Source organism: Microcaecilia unicolor, chromosome 11 (assembly GCF_901765095.1).
Source record: "Microcaecilia unicolor chromosome 11, aMicUni1.1, whole genome shotgun sequence".
Lineage (NCBI taxonomy): Eukaryota > Metazoa > Chordata > Amphibia > Gymnophiona > Siphonopidae > Microcaecilia > Microcaecilia unicolor.
Window position 1 is genome coordinate 58197254 of NC_044041.1, and position 19553 is coordinate 58216806.

General features: G+C 48.3%; 1 protein-coding gene across 2 annotated transcripts in view; it reads left to right on the plus strand.

The window, feature by feature from the left end:
- The window catches only part of CLTCL1 (clathrin heavy chain like 1), a 181913-nt gene that overhangs the window by 8410 nt on the left and 153950 nt on the right, over positions 1–19553 (plus strand). For both annotated transcript variants that reach the window (XM_030217298.1, XM_030217299.1), the window contains exon 2: positions 14888–15095. In XM_030217298.1, coding sequence (XP_030073158.1) covers positions 14888–15095 — 208 coding nt within the window. The remainder of the gene's footprint in view (positions 1–14887; positions 15096–19553) is intronic.

The window sequence follows — 19553 nt, forward strand, 5'->3', positions numbered from 1 at the left end:
CCACTCCTCGACATCTATGCTGCGCACCCTTGATCTCAAAACAAAGCGCAAACGGGAATGTCCACCTGTAGAGAATCTTCTCTCTCTTCAAAATCTCTATTACCGGTCTCATAGCTCTGCGTGAGTTCAAAGTGAATAAGGAGAGATCCTGGTATATTGCAATTCTCGCCCCATTGAATTCCACTTCGGGGTTCTTTCTAGCTTTCTGCCATATCTGGTCCTTGCAATTATATGAAGAGAAGCGCACCACTATGTCCCGGGGGTTGTTATCTCGAATTTTCCCCAGCGCTCTATGCGCCCTGTCAATGCCCATTGCAGCTGTATCAAAGTCCTCTCCCATCAACTGGGCACATATATTTCGCACCACCTCCGGTACTACTTCTCGGTCTTCATTTTCTGGAACTCCTCTGAATCTTAAATTGTGTCTGCGCCCTCGATTTTCTAGGTCGTCTAATTTATATTGGAATTCCTCCGACTGTTCCATTAACTTAGCAAGTTGTTTATCAACCTCCTCATTTTTATCCCCCTGTTCTTCTGCCTTCTCCTCCAAGGCTTCCACTCGGCCTCCTAGCTCTCTCAAATCAACGCTCAGAGCGTCCACGTGCTCTAAGATCTCTTCTTTGGAGGCTCTTATTTCGGCTCGAATGGTTTCCAGGCAGCGTGTCAGGTCCGCGGGGAGAGCTTGCATTTGGGCCGCTTCAATACCCCCGGTACCATCTTCCCTCGAGGAAGCCGAACCTGACTCCGACGAGCAGCGTGCTTTGGGGGATGGGGGGCGCGCAAGGCCCCGTTCCGCTTGCCTCGTGGCTGGTCTATCGTGCTCGCGCTGCTGCGCTCCGCTTTTCTTACTCATGGCGCTTTACCTGGGACGTTCGCCAATCACTTATAGTCCCGTGTGCGATTTTAGAGAGGTTTTTGATTCGGGAAGCACCTTTGAGAGGGTGAGGAGACACGGAGCTCAGGAGTTAAGCGGCCATTCAGCCGCGTGACGTCACTTCCTCCCTTTGCACCCAACTTTTGAACACTGAGGAAGAGGCGGCAGTTTTGCACTTTGAACGGGTGCATAGAGCACTTGGGTGCTCGAGGGAATCAGCACCGAGGGATATCGTGGTGTATTTCTTGCGCTATACGGATAAGGAACTGATCCTGTCTAAGGCTCACAAACATGCCCAGCTGATGTTTAATGACGCAAAAGTTTTTGTGTACCAAGATATTTCAACATACACATTGCAACAGAGGAGGCTACTGAAACCTGTCTTGGATTTGCTGTCGGCTGCGAGTATTAGATATAGATGGGCATTTCCATTTGCACTTAATTTTACGGTGGCAGGGAAATTTCACCGGGCCTGCCAGCTGGGAGAGGCATGGAAAATTCTGCATGCGGAGGGTCTGACTTCATCAGCGCATCCCCCGACAGCAATGGCTCCTGAGAAACATGAAAAACTGCAGCGTTGGCAAAGGGTCTAATCTGTTCAGAAGAAGAAGCAACGTGCGATTGATGTGGGGGGGAAAATCCGCCATGAAAAAACAGTCTGGAGGAGATGGCATCTGGTGGATGGAAGATCTGCGGTTGGAGGACATTTGTTTGTAATGCAATGAGCTTCTGTTTTTGCTTGGGCTATGTGTACATTGTTATGGCTTTCTGTTTTCATTTCAAGGTTGATGAAGGGATATTATTTATATTTGTGTTATGGGGAAGTATGAGTGGGGGTTGGTTGTGAGGGGAGTTTGGCTGTGTCAGGACAGGGGGGTCTCCTACCGGTTTTGGGATCATGGGGATGGTGAGAGATATGTTTTGTACTGGGGAGGGAGGGGGGTTGGTCTGGGTGGGATGGTTTGAAGGGGGGAGGGGGCATGTAGGTGTTTATAATCTTTCCTTCACTCATTTTTAGGCAGCAGTATTTTTTTGTTTTCACAATTTAATGGCAGACTTTAAAGTGTTTACTTATAATGTTAAGGGATTGAACTCTCCTTTTAAAAGGCATTCTTTACAATAAAACAGTTTAAACATAAAAGGCATTCTTTACTTCGTGAGTTGAGCTTGGTGCAGCCCCAAGTGGTCTTCCTCCAGGAGACACATTTTCTTAAACAACATGAGCATGTATTGTCTAATTCTCAATACCCTACTGTTTATTATGCATCAGATGTGAAAGGAGCTAAGAAACGAGGGGTGGCTATTATGTTTCAGAGGGATGTGCAGGTACAGCTTCTTCATGTGAAAAGAGATTCAGAGGGCCGTTTTCTTTTTGTACATGTTCTGTTGGAGCAGGAGGAATTTACATTGGCAAGTATATACGCACCAAATGAGCGTCAAGATAATTTTTTTGAACATCTTCACACCTTGAGCACTTTTGCGCGAGGCAAGTTGATTGTGGCTGGGGATTTCAATGCTACTGTTAAATCAAATTTTGAGCGATCAGCGTCCTCCTACAACAGACTATAAAATTTTGAAGGCCCTGGGACACTTTTTGGAGGCCCTGGGTCTTTATGATGTGTGGAGATTTGGCATCCTAGTGTTAAAGGTTATACTTTTTACTCCAACTCTCATGGGAGTAAAAGGTTATACTTTTTACTCCCACATTCTAAATTGGATTATGTTTTTTTGGAAAAGACTCTGTCTAATGTGGGATGTAACTCTTTTATAGGACATATTACTATCTCTGACCGTGCTCTGATGTGGGTTATTATACCATCTTTGCATGAGGCGGTCAGAGATAGGCGATGGATGTTCAATAATACCTTGTTACAAGACCAAGACATTACTAAGAATTTTGTAACTGTGTTGAAAGATTATTTTGCTATTAACATGGAGTCCGGGCCTTCTGTGGGGACAGTGTGGGATGCCTTAAAGGCAGTCTCAAGAGGTTACTTTATTCAGAAGGCGAGCCATCAAACCAAGTTACAGCGGGCGCATGTGGCTAGCTGTTTGGAGCGTTTGGGCGTACTGGAGGCTAGGCATAGGGCCTTGGCCTTGGTGTCTGATCTCCGAAAACTTCAGACGGTGAAATTGGAGCTGGCAGCTTTGTATGATGAAAGTTTGCAATTTGTTAATGCTCGTTTGAAGCAGGTGCATTATGAGTGTACTAATAAACCGGGGGGGGGGGGGGGGCGTCTTTTAGTGGCGAAGTTTTTTTTTTGTTTTGTTACATTTGTACCCCGCGCTTTCCCACTCATGGCAGGCTCAATGCAGCTTACAAAGGGGCAATGGAGGGTTAAGTGACTTGCCCAGAGTCACAAGGAGCTGCCTGTGTCTGAAGTGGGAATCGAACTCAGTTCCCCAGGACCAAGTCCACCATCCTAACCACTAGGCCACTCCTCCACTCCACCAGATGAAGGCAAATAGGCATGTCTTGAAGGTGAGAGATGTGGATGGAGGCTTTTTAACAAAGTCGTCTTGGATTCGGGAGTGCTTTTCACAGTTTTATCAGAATTTGTACGCCAGTGATGCTAATGTGAAATCTGGAGATATTGATGCCTATTTAATTGCTCAAGATTTGCCTGAGTTGTCTGTGCAGCAGAGGGAGGTGTTAGATGCTGAGGTGACGGGAGAAGTTTTGCAGGTTATTAAGGAGCTTCCAACTGGGAAGGCACCTGGTCTGGATGGATTTACTAACTAATTTTTTAAAGCCTTTGCTACTGATTTGGCGCCTTATTTGGCATTAATAATTCGGTCCGAGAGGGGGAACTGTTGCCTCCTTCTATGATGGAGGCTTGGTTGGCTATCATTCCGAAGCCTGACGAGGACAAGTCAAGAGTGTGCCTCTTATCGACCAATTTCTATTTTAAACACGGATGTTAAAATTTTGGCAAAGGTGTTGGCCACTCGTTTGGCTGGCATCCTTCCTGGTTTGATTCATCCAGACCAGGTAGGGTTTGTGGCAAAGAGGCAAGCTATGAATAATATTAGAAGAATGCTTGATTTGCTTTATGTGTTCCAGGTCTCCGATTTGCCACTTTGTTTGCTTGGATTGGATGCTGAAAAGGCCTTTGATAGGGTCCATTGGGGATACCTAGTTAGGGTTTTGGCTAGGTTTGGAGTGGGTCCCTTTTATCGCTCTTGGATTAAAGGATTTTATAATTCTCCAAAGGCATGTGTACGAGTCAATGAGGGAAACACTGATCCTTTTTCATTGTCATGAGGAACTCGTCAGGGATGCTCTCTGTCCCCTCTCCTTTTTGCAATGGCTATGGAGCCTTTGGTGGCGGCAATTAGGGCGAATCCGAATATTTCTGGCATTTCTGTGGGTGACTGGGAATTTAAAATAGCGCTGTTTGCGGATGATGTTCTTTTATCTTTGATGCAGCTGCTTGTGTCTCTTCCTAACTTATTGAAAGAGATTGAGGCATATTCTGCTATTTCTGGATATAAATTGAATGCTTGTAAATCTGTGGGCGTGGCAATACGTTTGCCATTTAGCTTGTTGGAGACGATTAAGACTTCTTTTACTTTCAAGTGGTCCACTAAAGAAATCCGCTATTTCCTTGTCAGCAGCAGATGAATCCATTATGAATGGGTTGTGTCCACCTACCAGCAGGGGGAGATAGAGAACACTGAAAACCATAGTGCCTCTAGGACGGCTAGCTCCATCTGCCTCTCAGTATTTTTCTATCTCCCAGCAGGGTAGGACACAGCTTGTTCAGCTCAGGGGCATAGCCAGACCTCGCTGGGAGCGGGGCCACAGCCCTAGGTGGGGGGCACTGTTTAGCCCCCCCCCCCCCAGCCGCCACATTGAACCTTCCCCCGCTGTCGCCGCCCGCCCCGCTGCTTCAAATACCTTGTTGTTTGCTGGCCCCGCCAAAGAGAATCTAGTTCTTCGGCGCCGGAGTAGCGCCTTCATTCAATGCAGTTCCTGGCATGATCAGCTGTTTCTGACGCCGTACGTCACGTATGGCATCAGAAACAGCTGATCACGCCAGGAACTGCATTGAATGAAGGTGCTACTCCGGCGCCAAAGAACTAGATTCTCGGCTGGCGGGGCCAGCAAACAACAAGGTATTTGAAGCGACGGGGAGGGTTGGTGGCGGGAGGGGGGGTTCAAGGGGATCGTCGGGAGGGGGCAGGGCCAAATCTACGGGGGCCCAGGCCCCCTCAGCCCCCACGTAGCTACGCCACTGGTTCAGCTCCTTGAAAATTTCTGCCTGGGGAGGCTCCTGTGCTTGGCCAGTTGAGCTGGGGTGTTGTGGCTGGTGGTGCCCACTTTAGGCACATAGGTTCGCCCTTTCCCTGCCTTACCCATTGTGGGTGCAGGCACATAGGTTCACCCTTTCCCTGCCTTTCCCACGTCCCCCTTGTAGATGTAGGCATATAGGTTCGCCCTGTCCCTGCCTTTCCCACCCTCTACTGCCTCCGGAGTACATCTGTAGCTGTTTGCCTCCAACTTTCCTCACAGCGTAAAAAAAACCCAAAAAAACCCCGCGCTTTTTATGCGCTGCTATTCTGAGGCTTTTATTGACGTGCAGCGTGACCGGAGCTCGGTGGACTCGGTCCTTTGAGGTAAGAGCAGTACTCAGCTCCTCCGGGGAGGGCCCGTGGACGGCGTTCCGATCGGGGTGATTTTGGCACGAAGCCGCCATTTTGTATTCCGCCGTTTTTCGGCGATGGCTGCTGAGGGAGTTAAGCGCTGTTCCTGTTGTGGCAAGCGCAGATCAGCAGTGGGGGCTCTGTAAAACGTGCTGTATAGACGGTAGAGCCAGTACGAGCATGGCGAGCGATGAGTCTTCCCGCTCAATGGAGCTGGCAGCGGGCGCCATCTTGGAAGCGCCACATGGCTCGACCCCCCGCGGTTGCGGAGGAGTCTGTGAGCAGAAGGGAGCCTCAGGCTGAGGCTATCAGAGGAGCTCCGTTTCCCATAGCTCCTAATTCAGAGACGGGAGGTCAGACTGAGTTTGTCTCCCCTGAGTTTGTGCTTATTTTATATAAAGCCTTCATGCTGAAAAGAGCTCTGCCGCAGGTGTCTGACACTGCGTTGCTACTTGGTCTCCCTCTGACTGATGATGGCCCGGGGCAGATGTCAGAAGTGGATGCCCCTGAGCGTTGGATGCATACTAAACATAGATGGGTAAATTCCCCGTCGGAGAGTGGCGCACCTCCCTTCCCCCCCCCCCCCCCCCCCCCCCCCCCCCGTGTTCGGGCTGTGGGGACTTTGAGGGATCTGGCAGGCCTTCGTGGTCTGAGGAGCCAGAGCAAGGTGCCGGTTTGCCACTGGATCTGGATGATCCCACTGCGGTTCGGATTTTCCACCGCAATGAGCTTCCAGCGCTTATCTCTCATGCCTTACAGGCCCTCTCTATTGATGATCCTGCTCAAGGCGAGGCCTCCTCTGGTAATCCGAGGATGGCGAGTACTAAGAAGCCTGCTCGAGCCTTTCCTTTGCATGACTCCATCCAAGAGCTTATTTCTGCTCAATGGGCTGACCTCGAGGGGCCCTTGAAAGTGGCCAGATGGGGCATCTTTACCCTCTGAGTGAGGAGCACTTGGCCCGTTTTGGGATGCCTAAAGTGGATGCCTTAGTCACGGCTGTGACAAAAAAGACCACCCTCCCAGTAGAGGGAGGGGTTGCCCTGAAGGACATTCAGGACCGGCACCTGGAATCAGCACTAAAACAGTCCTTTGAGATTTCGGGTCTAGCCTTAAGGGTGTCTGTTTGCAGTTCTTATGCTGCTCGAGCCTGCCTTTCTTGGTTACAACAGGCAGTGGAACAGCCCGTGGATGGTGCGGAGTCCCTTGCTGAGGTTGCACCGCACATGGAGTCGGCCTTGTCATTTTTAGCTGACGCCCTCTATGATCTGGTCAGAGCTTTGGCTAAACAGATGTCTGTGGTGGTGTCCGCCCGCTGCCTTCTATGGCTACAACATTGGGCGGCTGACATGGCCTCTAAGCAAAGGCTGGTGAAGTTGCCCTTTCGGGGACTTCTGTTATTTGGAGAGGATTGTTAAAGACCTGGGGAATACTTGAGGATAGGTCACGGCCTTCTTCCAAGGGTAAGGTGGTTCCCTCCTCCTCTAGACCTCGCTTCCGTGAAGCTAGAAGGTATCGCCCGGGGCGCTCTGCTGACTTTACTCAACGTGCCCGTTTTCAGCAGAGGAACTCCTTTCGCTCGGAGAAGCGATCCGCAGCGGCCGGTGCTAGGCCTGGAGTTCAAGGGCGACCCTCTCAATGATGGTGCACTGGTCCACTCCTCCTTTACAGCTGTAGGAGGACGCCTTTCCCTCTTTCTAGAGGAGTAGACCAAGATTACCTCAGATCAGTGGGTCCTGGACCTGATCAGAGAAGGTTACCGATTGGAATTCAATGCCCCGGTGAGAGACGTGTTTTTGGAGTCCCGATGCGGTACTGCCGTCAAACGGGCGGCGGTAGAGGAGACCCTACAAGTCTTGTTGCACCTTGGGACGGTGATCCCTCTGTCTCCCGCCGAACACGGCTGCAGTCGTTAACTCCATTTACTTTGTGGTGCCGCGAAAAGGCGGGTCTTTTCGGCCCATTCTCGACTTGAAGGAAGTCAACAAGTCTCTGAGAGTGCGGCATTTTCACATGGAAACCCTGCTATCCGTCATTGCGGCGGTACAGCCAGGAGAGTTCCTCACGTCTCTGGACCTAAAAGAAGCTTACTTACACATACCTATTTGGCCCCCGCACCAACGGTTCCTCCGATTTGCGGTGTTGGGAAGACATTTCCAGTTTCAGGCCTTGCCTTTTGGCCGCGCCACAGCTCCCCGAACCTTTTCAAAGGTAATGGTGGTGGTAGCTGCCTTTCTCAGGTGAGAGGGTAGCCAGGTTCACCCGTACCTAGACGACTGGCTCATCAGAGAGGACTCGGCAAAAGAGAGTCGTCATGTCACAGCCAGAGTGGTCTCAGTACTGCAATCTCTGGCCTGGGTTGTCAGTATACCCCAAAGTCACCTGACCCCCTCTCAATCTCTAGAATATTTGGGGGTCCGGTTCGACATGGCCTCGGGGTTTGTTTATCTACCCGACCAAAGGCGGTGCAAGCTTCAGAATCAGGTCAGTCTGCTCCTGAGGATGCCCCGCCCGCGAGCTTGGGACATTGTCCAGCTGCTAGGATCGATGACAGCCACATTGGAAGTGGTGCCCTGGGCGAGAGCGCACCTGAGACCTGTACAGTATTCCCTACTTCAAAGATGGTCTCCAGTTTCTCAGGATTATCAATGCAGACTTTCTTGGCTCCCTGCGGCCCGACTCAGCATGGAGTAGTGGCTCTCAGCATGCTGCGGCGAGGAATGCCGCTGGCGCTCCCCGATTGGTGTCTAGTAGTGACAGATGCCAGCCTGAAGGGCTGGGGCGCACATTGCAAGGGGAAGCATGCCCAGGGTCTATGGACACCCGAGGAGTTGGAGTGGTCCATCAACCGCCTGGAGTTGAAAGCGGTGTTTCAGGCGCTTCTGGCCTTTCAAGTGACCCTGGAAGGATTGGCTGTCAGAGTGATGTCGGACAACACGACAGCAGTGGCCTACATAAATCGACAAGGCGGCACTCGGTGCAGAGCACTGGCCGCGCAGGCCGAACAGATTTGCCACTGGGCCGAGCTGCATCTTCAGTTTCTGTCGACAGCTCACATTGCAGGTCAGAGCAACGTGCAAGCCGATTATCTAAGCAGGCATCAGATCGATCCAGTAGAATGGGAACTAGCAGATGAAGTATTCCTGCAGATATGTGCCAAATGGGGCAAGCCCGTGATGGATCTTATGGCGACAAGTTCAAATGCCAAAGTCCCGTGCTGCTTCAGCAGACGGAGAGATCCTCGCTCGGCAGGGTTGGATGCCTTGACTCAGCCCTGGCCTCCGGGCCTACTATATGTGTTCCCTCCTTGGCCCTTGATAGGGCGCATGCTCCTGCGGATTCGGCTGCACCCAGGAGAAGTGGTCCTCATCGTCCCGGATTGGCCCAGGAGGCCTTGGTATGCGGACCTCCGACAGATGCTAGTGGAGGCTCCCCTTCCTTTACCTCTGGTACTGAATCTGTTGTCACAGGGCCCGGTAGCCATGGAGGACGCCTGCCGCTTTGGTCTTATGGCATGGCGATTGAGAGGGCACAATTGAGGGACAAAGGCTATTAAAACACAGTCATTTCCACTCTCCTGCAGGCCTGCAAGCTCTACTTCCGTGGCTTATGCCAGGATTTGGTGCCAGTTTGAGTCTTGGTGTGCTTCAAAAGCGATCACACCCGTGCGGGCTCCTGTCTCGCCGATTCTGGACTTTTTGCAGGATGGTGTACAAATAGGCTTGGCCTATAATTCCCTGCGGGTGCAAGTGGCAGCGTTGGCCTCCCTTCGTGGTAAAGTTGAAGGCGTGTCTTTAGCTGCTCATCCAGATGTGGCACAGTTTCTTAGTGGGGTGCTTCGGCTCTGGCCTTCCGTGCGAGCACCCTGTCCAGCTTGGAACCTGGGGCTAGTTGAGCCGCTTCGGCGAGCATCGGAGAAAGATTTGACACTAAAGGCCGTTTTTCTTGTGGCCATTACTTTGGCGAGACGGGTGTCAGAGCTCCAGGCGCTGTCCTGTAGAGACCCATTTCTGCAATTCTCAGAGTCCGGGGTCACGGTTCGGACCGTGCCTTCCTTCATTCCTAAGGTGGTTTCAGCGTTTCACCTAAACCAGCCTATTTTCTTGCCCTCCTTTGATAAGGAGGAGTTTCCAGAATCTTTTGGGCAGTTGCACCTGTTGGATGTGCGCAGGACTCTGCTGCAGTATCTGCGAATTACTATCTCTTTCAGGATCTATGATCATCTGTTTGTTTTGCTATCAGGTCCTCGCAGAGGGTCTCCAGCGTCTAAAGCCACTATTGCCCGCTGGCTCAAAGAAACTATCTTTTCAGCTTATCTGCTTGCCGGCTGGTCTCCGCCTGTAGCCTTTAAGGTGCATTCTACCAGAGCGATTTCTTCCTCTTGGGCTGAAACTGGAGCACTCTCTCGTCAAGAGATATGCAGTGCAGCAACATGGGCTTCTAAGCTCTCTTTTGCCCGACATTACAGGCTGGATGTGGCTGCTAGGAAGGATGCGCGTTTTGGAGCACAAATGCTAGCGCGTGGTGTGACCTGTTCCCTCCCTATATAGGGATTGCTTTGTTACATCCCATACGTAATGGCTTCATCTGCTTGATGACAAGGAAGGGAAAATTAGGTTCTTACCTTGGTAATTTTCTTTCCTTTAGTCATAGCAGATGAAGCCATGAGCCCTCCCTGTATGATTGTCTGTATGCTGTGAATCTGTTTCAGGTTCTGTTCTTGTTTCCTGAAGTTCTTCCTTGGGAGAAAGTTGAAAAACAGTCTTCAGGATTCATGTTCACTTATAGGAGGATGAGTCCATTCCCTCCAGTTTATGTTTTGGGAGGATGGGTTTATTCCCTCCAGGAGGTTGCTTGTATACCCTCCAGTTATACAATAAGGAGGACGAGTTTATTCCCTCCAGGAGAATGTGTTCATTCCCTCCTTTTGAGTTCATGCCCTTGTTAAGGGGCCATCATTCGCTGTGAGGAAAGTTCATGTTATTCCCATTGCGGTTTGCCATACTGCTTTGGAAGCTTCAAATACTGAAGAGGCAGTGGAGCTGGCTGGCCATGAGGCACTGTGAAAAGTTGAGTGCTCTCTATCTCCCCCTGCTGGTTGATGGACACAACCCATACATAATGGCTTCATCTGCTATGACTAAAGGAAAGAAAATTACCAAGGTAAGAACCTAATTTTCCCATCACGAACATACCTAAATCTCCACTACCCAAGCTGCAAAGGACTCTAATACAAATCAACCTATGCATCCAGTTTCTCCTATATTAGCACACAGCTGTGGAACACACTACCAAAAGCCGTGAAAACAATGAAAACCTAAACTTCAGGAAATCACTAAAAACAACCAATCTGTTCAAAAAGGCATACCCCATCGACCTGACGTAAGTGCCTAAACCCTGCAACACAACGATACCAAAGCTTGTAATAGACTATACATAACTCTTTCTCTCTATGATTCTCAATGTGTTTCTAACACACGATCCTTATCCGGCCACAGCAACTCCATGTATTTGTTTCTCTACCGGAGATGGCAAACGCCTCCTTAGACATAAGTAATGCCATACTGGGAAAAGACCAAGGGTCCATCTAGCCCAGCATCCTGTCCACGACAGCGGCCACTCCAGGCCAAGGGCACCTGGCAAGCTTCCCAAACGTATAAACATTCTATACATGTTATTCCTGGAATTCTGGATTTTTCCCAAGTCCATTTAGTAGCGGTTTATGGACTTGTCCTTTAGGAAACCGTCCAACCCCTTTTTAAACTCTGCTAAGCTAACCGCCTTCACCACTTTCTCCGGCAACGAATTACATGTTGGGTGAAGAAAAATTTTCTCCGATTTGGAGGGGCATTTCTTATCAGATTACTAGGACAGATGTCTAATAAATTGTCACTATCAAGAGGTTTCAAAAGGATGGATTTTACAGTTTAACCACAGGATGCCACAATCTCAAGGCAACAGGCATTACCAAATGTAAATATTAGGAGGCTGTATACAAAGTGACCAGTAGCACACTATATTGTTCTGTCACCATACATAACAACCATTAAGAAAACTTTCCTTAGCATTCCCACTAGGCCAGTCCAGAACCTGTGGATGTTCTCTGTCAACCAGTGAATAGAGACCAAAAAGAAAATGGTCCAATGTGATTTCACCCTGTAAGGGCACCCTGCAGGCTCCCATATTCAATATTTCTCTGTCTCCAGTGGATGGTGATGGTTCACCATGCAGGTTCTGGTTTGGATAGGCCGGATAAGCTTTGAAACAGGTGGTCACTGGTTAAATGAAGCGAGACATCCTCCCAACGTTGCAGCAAAACCTGGAAAAGCAGAAAAAGATTTGGAAAATACTTGGAGGTTTCCAAGTAATTTTTTTCTCATTCCCCCTTTCCCTGCTGAGAGTTCGCTTGCAGGCTTCTACAATGGTCCTTCTTTTATTGTTAGAGTGTGGACCTGTGAACTTTCAGCAGGACTACAGTCTGTTTCCCAGGCTTATAGATTAGCTCCAACAATTCTTACATAATGTCTCTTGCTGCCTGCAGCTTTTTGTTGGCAAGGTGACTGCTCCTTCTCTTTCTTGGAGCAGTTAGCGTATCCCCAAAATATGCTTTTTTAGTTCTAGGTTTTGTGTAGAATTTATTCCAGTAGAGCAGGGGATGGATTAATCTCTATACAGTTTAAAAAAAAAAAAAGTGATTATATATAGATAGATATAGAAAGATCCTTCTGCAACATGAGCTGAATTTCCACCTCTCACTAGCCTTGTGTTGTCTTAGGCACAAAATTACTTTTTTTTTTTTTTTTTTTGGGGGGGGGGGGGCTCCCATTCCATTCCATTCCATTCCATTCCCATTTCCTTCTAGAGACAGTTGTGAAAGTATCCTGCTCAGGCTCTAATGCAGTCATTGCTTCCAAGTAGACCACATGGAGGTATATTTTCAATGAACTTAGACTTACAAAGTTCCATAGTAACCTATGGAAATTTTTAAGTCTAAGTGCTTTGAAAATGAGCCCCATAGTAACACAGCCAAGGATGTAAAAGGAGAATGGATCATCCAGGAAGGAATCAGGTGAAGTCCCTGATTTTCTGAAGGAGCCAGACAGGCCATTTCTAGCCTCCCAGCAGGAACATACACAGGTGATTAGATATCAGTTTTAGTTCTACCCAGGTATGCAGTCCCACTCCCCCATCTCCCGCTTTTCCTTCTTTGGCTGAAGAGCCTTCTTGGCCCAGAATCTTGCCAAGTCAATATGAGGCCCAAGAATCTGAGGCTTACCAGTGATTTCCAGCTGAGAGAGGTTTTCCACTGTGTGTGTGTGTTTTGGCGGGGGAGGGGAGCAGTGACTCAGCTGCTCAGTCTACTTAGAACAAAGTTGTTGGATTTTTTTTGTCTGTGTTCTGGTGAATTTTCTTCGAGTCAAGTCCTCGTCATCCACCTTCATATTGCATGCCTTCATTCTGTTTGAGTTAGTCAATGCTTTTGTTTTGTGAAATAGCTCTTCTCTAGCTATTTTCTAGCTGCTTTTGCAGGCTACTACACTAAATGCTCCTGCAGATTTCTATTTTAAAGTCACAGCCCTCGATCCTTCTCTGCATGTAGTCCCAAGCTATCACCACAAATCCAATTTGAGTCTTCAACCTCTGCATCCTGTTTCTCCGTAATTACCAAATACAGTAAAGGTCCTTCTTGTCAGTTTAAGCCTCTAAGCGTACTTCCCTTGCTGTGTTGTACATAATTTCCTTGTGTGTTGCTAGCAGCTGGTTACTTCATTTGTAGACGTTCAGATATTCTTGTAGTGTTCCAGTTGGCTGCTTCAGCTGTAATGGGATATATACATATTCAATATTTAACTCCCTTTCAATAATAACTTGTTGCTAGTATATGAAGTTGGAGAGTTCCCAAGGACCACATCCTTCTGGGGATACTCTGGAAACCTTCCTTTTAAATTCTGGAATTTGTCCTTTCATTTTGCTTTCTGATGTTTAGGACTACTGTGCATCCTGCTCCTCCTTCATTACACTATAGTGTGGAGAAGTGGTCTAATGGTTAGTGTAGTGGGCTTTGATCCTGGCAACCTGGGTTTGATTCCCACTGCAGCTCCCTGTGACGTTGGGCAAGTTTTAACCCTCCATTGCCCCAGGTACAAAAACTTAGATTGTGAGCACTCTGCAGCGCTGTGTATGTCTAGTAGCACTATAGAAATGATTAGTTGTAGTAGTATAGAAGGATATTTTTGTTGTTTTCTCCAGTTCTTTTAAGTAACTATCTCCCTCATCATTCACAAAATAGATTGGGTATCATTCTTTGAGGGGTTGCTGCACTAGATCTCCTGGAGATATTCATCTTTGCGTATTCCCTGCTGTTCCTCAAGGAGTTTTCTTGAACACCTACTTGTCTTATAGATTTGGGAAATCTTGTTTCCTGTTCAAGTGTCTGTAGTTAATCACTTCTTAGAGCATTCTAGACTTGCAGTCAGTTTATGGTCCCATCCATATTCATGACTGCTTTATTACATTCCACAGGTTCTGGACTGGTCTGGTGGGGACACTAATGAAGGAAGTTTTTTGTTCTTTCCTTTAGTTCCACCAGACCAGTTCAGAGGCTAACCCTAGCATGTTTTCTGGATGTATTTTTTAGCCACTCTGTTATATTTGTATTTCTTCCAGTGATCTGTTCCTTGGTTGTCTCCTAGCTTCAGTTTTGCCTCAGTAGATTAGCCTTTTGTGATTGACTGCAATATGGAAGTGGTACATTTTTATATATAAAAACTCAACCTGAGAGAATAACACATTGCTTTGTTGGAAATTTTGAATATCTGTGCCTATATAGTGCACCATATTTGACCATATGGGTCAAATCACATAGAACGACTTTTTCTCTGTCTTCATCCACTGGTTGATGGACACAGCACCCACAGGTTCTGGAGTGGTCTGGTGGGACTAAAGGAAAGAAAATTTAGCAGGTAAGAGAAGTTTTCCATATGGTTTAGCTACTAGGTTTAATAATACAATTTAAAACAAAGAAAATGAAACTCATATCTGAATGACTAAGAAGGGGTGTAGCAGCAGAGACTCCTCATGAAATTATTTCCAGCACATCTATTTATGAATATATGTGGGTGTGTCTGTGTTTGAGGGTCTGTGACTGGGAGATGGCGTACTTTTCAACGAGGCTCTAAAAAAATCCATGTAAAGTAAACCAAATGAGTATAGTATGTAAGGATGAGTAGTATTTTGTTTTAAATTGCTTACAATATTGTAACTATATCTTGAAATAGTGTGAAGGCAAGATAATTGAGCTGTAGAGCTGCTCACAGGAATTTCTTTACAGTTTTCCTGGGTTTCTTTCTCCTCTTCTCCTATCATTAGCTCCAAAGCTTAGGGATTAATCCAGCAAACATTGGATTCAGCACACTCACAATGGAATCGGATAAATTCATCTGTATCCGGGAAAAAGTTGGAGAACAGGCTCAGGTAGTCATCATAGACATGAGTGAACCCAGCAGCCCCATCCGACGACCTATCTCTGCTGACAGTGCCATCATGAATCCAGCTTCCAAAGTCATCGCCCTGAAAGGTGAGTGTGAGCAGGAGGTCTCGCTGTTCCATGTCTGGTGATGTATAGGTTGTACTTGCTTTACAGGAACACAATTTATAATCCTGACTCTTGGTCCTTCTTGTAGGAATTCACTTTTTATAAATGTATTTACAGTTAGGACATTATGATTACCTCGGTAAAGATGATGGCTGGCATTCCTAGTCACCCTATATCTGCGCTCAGTTTAATTAAGCCTTATTGGGGCTGCTCTCTAGCATGGTACATGCAGCAGTGGTGACTAGTTTTCTCATACCATCTTTTATCCCAGTATTACAGAAAATTGAATTCTTATTTATATCAGTCCAAATATAAGGAAAATAAAATTTCTTTCTTTCTTTCTCTCTTTTTCTTTCTCTCTCTTTTTCTTTTTTCTCTTTCTTTTTCTTTCTTTTTCTATCTTTTTCTCTTTCTTTTTCTATCTTTTTCTCTTTCTTTTTCTCTCTTTTTCTTTCTTTTTCTCTTTTTCTCTTTCTTTTTCTTTCTTTTTCTCTTTCTCTTTCTTTTTCTCTCTTTTTCTTTTTTCTCTTTCTTTTTTCTTTTTCTCTTTCTTCTTTTTCTTTTTTTCTCTTTCTTTTTTTCTTTTTCTCTTTCTTTTTTTCTTTTTCTCTTTCTTTTTTCTCTTTTTCTCTTTCTTTTTCTCTTTTTCTCTTTCTTTTTTTCTCTTTTTCTCTTTCTTTTTTCTCTCTTTTTCTTTTTTTCTCTTTCTTTTTTTCTTTTTCTCTTTCTTTTTCTTTTTCTCTTTCTTTTTCTCTCTTTTTCTTTTTTTCTCTTTCTTTTTCTTTTTTCTCTTTCTTTTTTCTTTCTTTTTCTCTTTTTCTTTTTTCTCTTTTTTTCTCTTTCTTTTTTCTCTCTTTCTTTTTTTCTTTCTTTTTCTCTCTTTTTCTTTTCTCTTTCTTTTTCTTTTTTCTCTTTCTTTTTCTTTCTTTTTCTCTCTTTCTTTCTCTCTTTCTTTTTCTCTTTCTTTCTTATCTGGTATTCTTCAGCTCTGACCTCTATGGTCACCTTTGCATAATTCTGCTTCTTATTGCCCTTTGTAATGAATACCTATCACTCTTTGGTCCTTCACTGAAAAATGTCCCTGTCTTATGTTAAAAACCTGTTTGACATAAACAGACACTTGTTAAAGTTTATAGCCCAGGATGTGTGTGTGTCTATAGACTGTGAGAAATCCAAGACACAAACAAGCTAATTGCCCTACTAAGTAACAAAAGGAATATTATACAAAACTGACTGATGAAAAACCAAACAGCTCTATACAACAGCATGGTGTCTGATCACACCAGACTATACTGCAGCCTTGAATTTTTGGAAGTGGGATTGCAATGCCTCATGCATCAAGTCATGGAAATGGGGAACAAGTATTTGTAAAGAACACCCACAGCTTTTGAAACATAGAAACATGACAGCAGAGACAGGCCAAATGGCCCATCCTCAGTAATCACTAACTCCTGCATTTCCTAAGAGATCCCATGTGCCTGCACATGCTTTCTTGGATATAGATCTAGTATGTACTTAGAGTAGGGAAGTGGTGCTGATCCTATAGGTTCATGAAGATTCAGAAGTAGAACATACCTTCTCCGAGGACAAGCAGGATGCTTGTTCTCACTGATGGGGTGACGTCCACGGCAGCCCCTCCAATCGGAATCTTCACTAGCAAAGTCCTTTGCTAGCCCTCGCGCGCCCGCGCGCACCGCGCATGCGCGGCCGTCTTCCCGCCCGAAACCGGCTCGAGCCGGCCAGTCTTTTTTCGTCCGCACTCGGTACGGTTGTGTTTTCGCCGTGTCGAGCCCCGGAAAGTCGACCTCGCGCGTCCTTTTTCGATGTGTTTTTTCTTCGGAAAATCCTCAAAACCTGTTGGGAAGTGTTCCGGAAGCCCTCTCTGGTTTCGTTTGCCCCTTCCCGTATTTTTCAGATTTTGCCCCGGTAAGTTTTCTTTCGTCGTCGGGGTAGGCCTCTTTTCGGCCTCGGTCGAGATTTTTCTCCCCTAAAGTTTTGGTGCTCACTTTCGTCATTTCGGATTTTGATTTCGCCGGCGTGATTTTTCCGCCCATGACATCGAAGCCTTCCAGCGGCTTCAAGAAGTGCACCCAGTGCGCCCGGGTAATCTCGCTCACTGATAGGCACTCGTCGTGTCTTCAGTGTCTGGGGGCCGAGCACCGTCCTCAGAACTGTAGTCTGTGTTCCCTGTTACAAAGGCGGACTCAGGTAGCGAGATTAGCCCAGTGGAACGTTTTGTTCTCGGGCTTTTCGTCGGCATCGGCACCGGGGGCATCGAGTGCATCGACGTCGTCAGCGTCCAGACCTTCTTCCTCGGCTGCTAGTGTATCGGGTGCATCGAGGCATCGAGTCTCTGCATCGGCGCTGAGGCATCGGGCGACTGCATCGACGTCGGTGGTACCGGGACCTCGTCTGCTGATGTCTTCGGACGGTGGTGCATCGTCTGGAGTGCAGGTGAGGGCTGTCCATTCCCCTGCTGGTGGCGGTGAGCCTTCGGGTGGGTCTCCCCCTACCCTGAGGGCTCCTGCGGTACAGCCCCCCCGAGATTGACCTCCTTCGACCTCGGCCCCGAGGAAGCGACGGCTGGATTCTACGTCCTCCTCTTCGGTGCCGGGGAGCTCCGGTGACATGCTTCGGAAGAAGTCGAAGAAGCATCGACACCGGTCTCCTCCCCGCGTCGGCACCGAGAGCTCTGGGTCGCCGAGGGAGTCGGCACCCAGCAGGCATCGGCACCGAGAGGACCGCTCACCCTCTGTTCAGGAGGTGTCGATGCGCTCCACTTTGGACAGCCCGGAACAGCCTCCAAGCCCGGAACAGGTTCTGACGTCGACGCCTGCATCGACCTCTCTGCCTTTCTCTGCAGCCGCTCTGAACGAGAGCCTCCGGGCCGTTCTCCCAGAGATTCTGGGAGAGCTGTTGCGCCCTACCCCTCCGGTACCGTCGAGTGTGGCGCCGGCTGGCCCATCGCCCGGGGTGAGGTCCCCGACGTCGGTACCGCGTGCGGTGCCGACTGCGGCCACCTCCCAGGAGGGCTCCCCGACTACGTCGGCGGAGGGAGCTTCGCCGATGCGGGCGAGGGAGTCTACCTCTCGACGCCCCCATCGTGGACGTGGCTCCACGGAGTCGAGTCGGGCACGGTTGCAGACACAGGTCCGTGAACTTGTGTCTGACACTGAGGGTGAGGCCTCGTGGGAAGAGGAAGAAGACCCCAGATATTTCTCTGACGAGGAGTCTGAGGGTCTTCATTCCGATCCCACTCCCTCTCCTGAAAGACAGCTTTCTCCTCCTGAGAGTCTGTCTTTCGCTTCCTTTGTCCGGGAGATGTCTACGGCCATCCCCTTCCCGGTGGTTGTGGAGGACGAGCCCTGTTTGAGCTCCTGGACTATCCTTCTCCACCTAAGGAAGCGTCCACTGTTCCCTTGCACCATGTCCTAAAAAAGACATTGCTTGCGAACTGGACCAAGCCACTAAGTAATCCCCACATTCCCAAGAAGATTGAGTCCCAGTACCGGATCCATGGGGACCCAGAGCTGATGCGCACCCAGTTGCCTCATGACTCTGGAGTTGTGGATTTGGCCCTAAAGAAGGCTAAGAGTTCTAGGGAGCATGCTTCGGCGCCCCCGGGCAAAGACTCTAGAACCTTAGACTCCTTTGGGAGGAAGGCCTACCATTCCTCTATGCTCGTGGCCAAAATTCAGTCTTACCAGCTCTACACGAGCATACACATGCGGAACAATGTGCGGCAGTTGGCGGGCTTGGTTGATGCGCTCCCCCCTGAGCAAGCCAAGCCTTTTCAGGAGGTGGTCAGGCAGCTGAAGGCGTGCAGAAAATTCCTGGCCAGAGGGATGTATGACACCTTTGATGTTGCGTCCAGGGCCGCTGCTCAAGGTGTGGTGATGCGCAGGCTCTCATGGCTGCGTGCCTCTGACCTGGAGAATAGACTCCAGCAGCGGATTGCGGACTCGCCTTGCCGTGCGGACAATATTTTTGGAGAGAAGGTCGAGCAGGTGGTAGAGCATCTCCACCAGCGGGATACCGCTTTCGACAAGTTCTCCCGCCGGCAGCCTTCAGCATCTACCTCCACAGGTAGAAGATTTTTCGGGGGAAGGAAGACTGGTCCCTACTCTTCTGGCAAGCGTAGGTACAATCCTCCTTCTCGACAGCCTGCGGCCCAGGCTAAGCCCCAGCGCGCTCGCTCTCGTCAGCAGCGTGCGACTCAGCAAGGCCGCTCGGCTCCCTAGCAAAAGCAAGGGGCGAGCTTTTGACTGGCTCCAGCAGAGCATAGCCGACATCTAAGTGTCCGTGCCGGGCGACCTGCCAGTCGGAGGGAGGTTGAAAGCTTTTCACCAAAGGTGGCCTCTCATAACCTCCGATCAGTGGGTTCTCCAAATAGTCCGGCAAGGATACACCCTCAATTTGGCCTCAAAACCTCCAAATTGT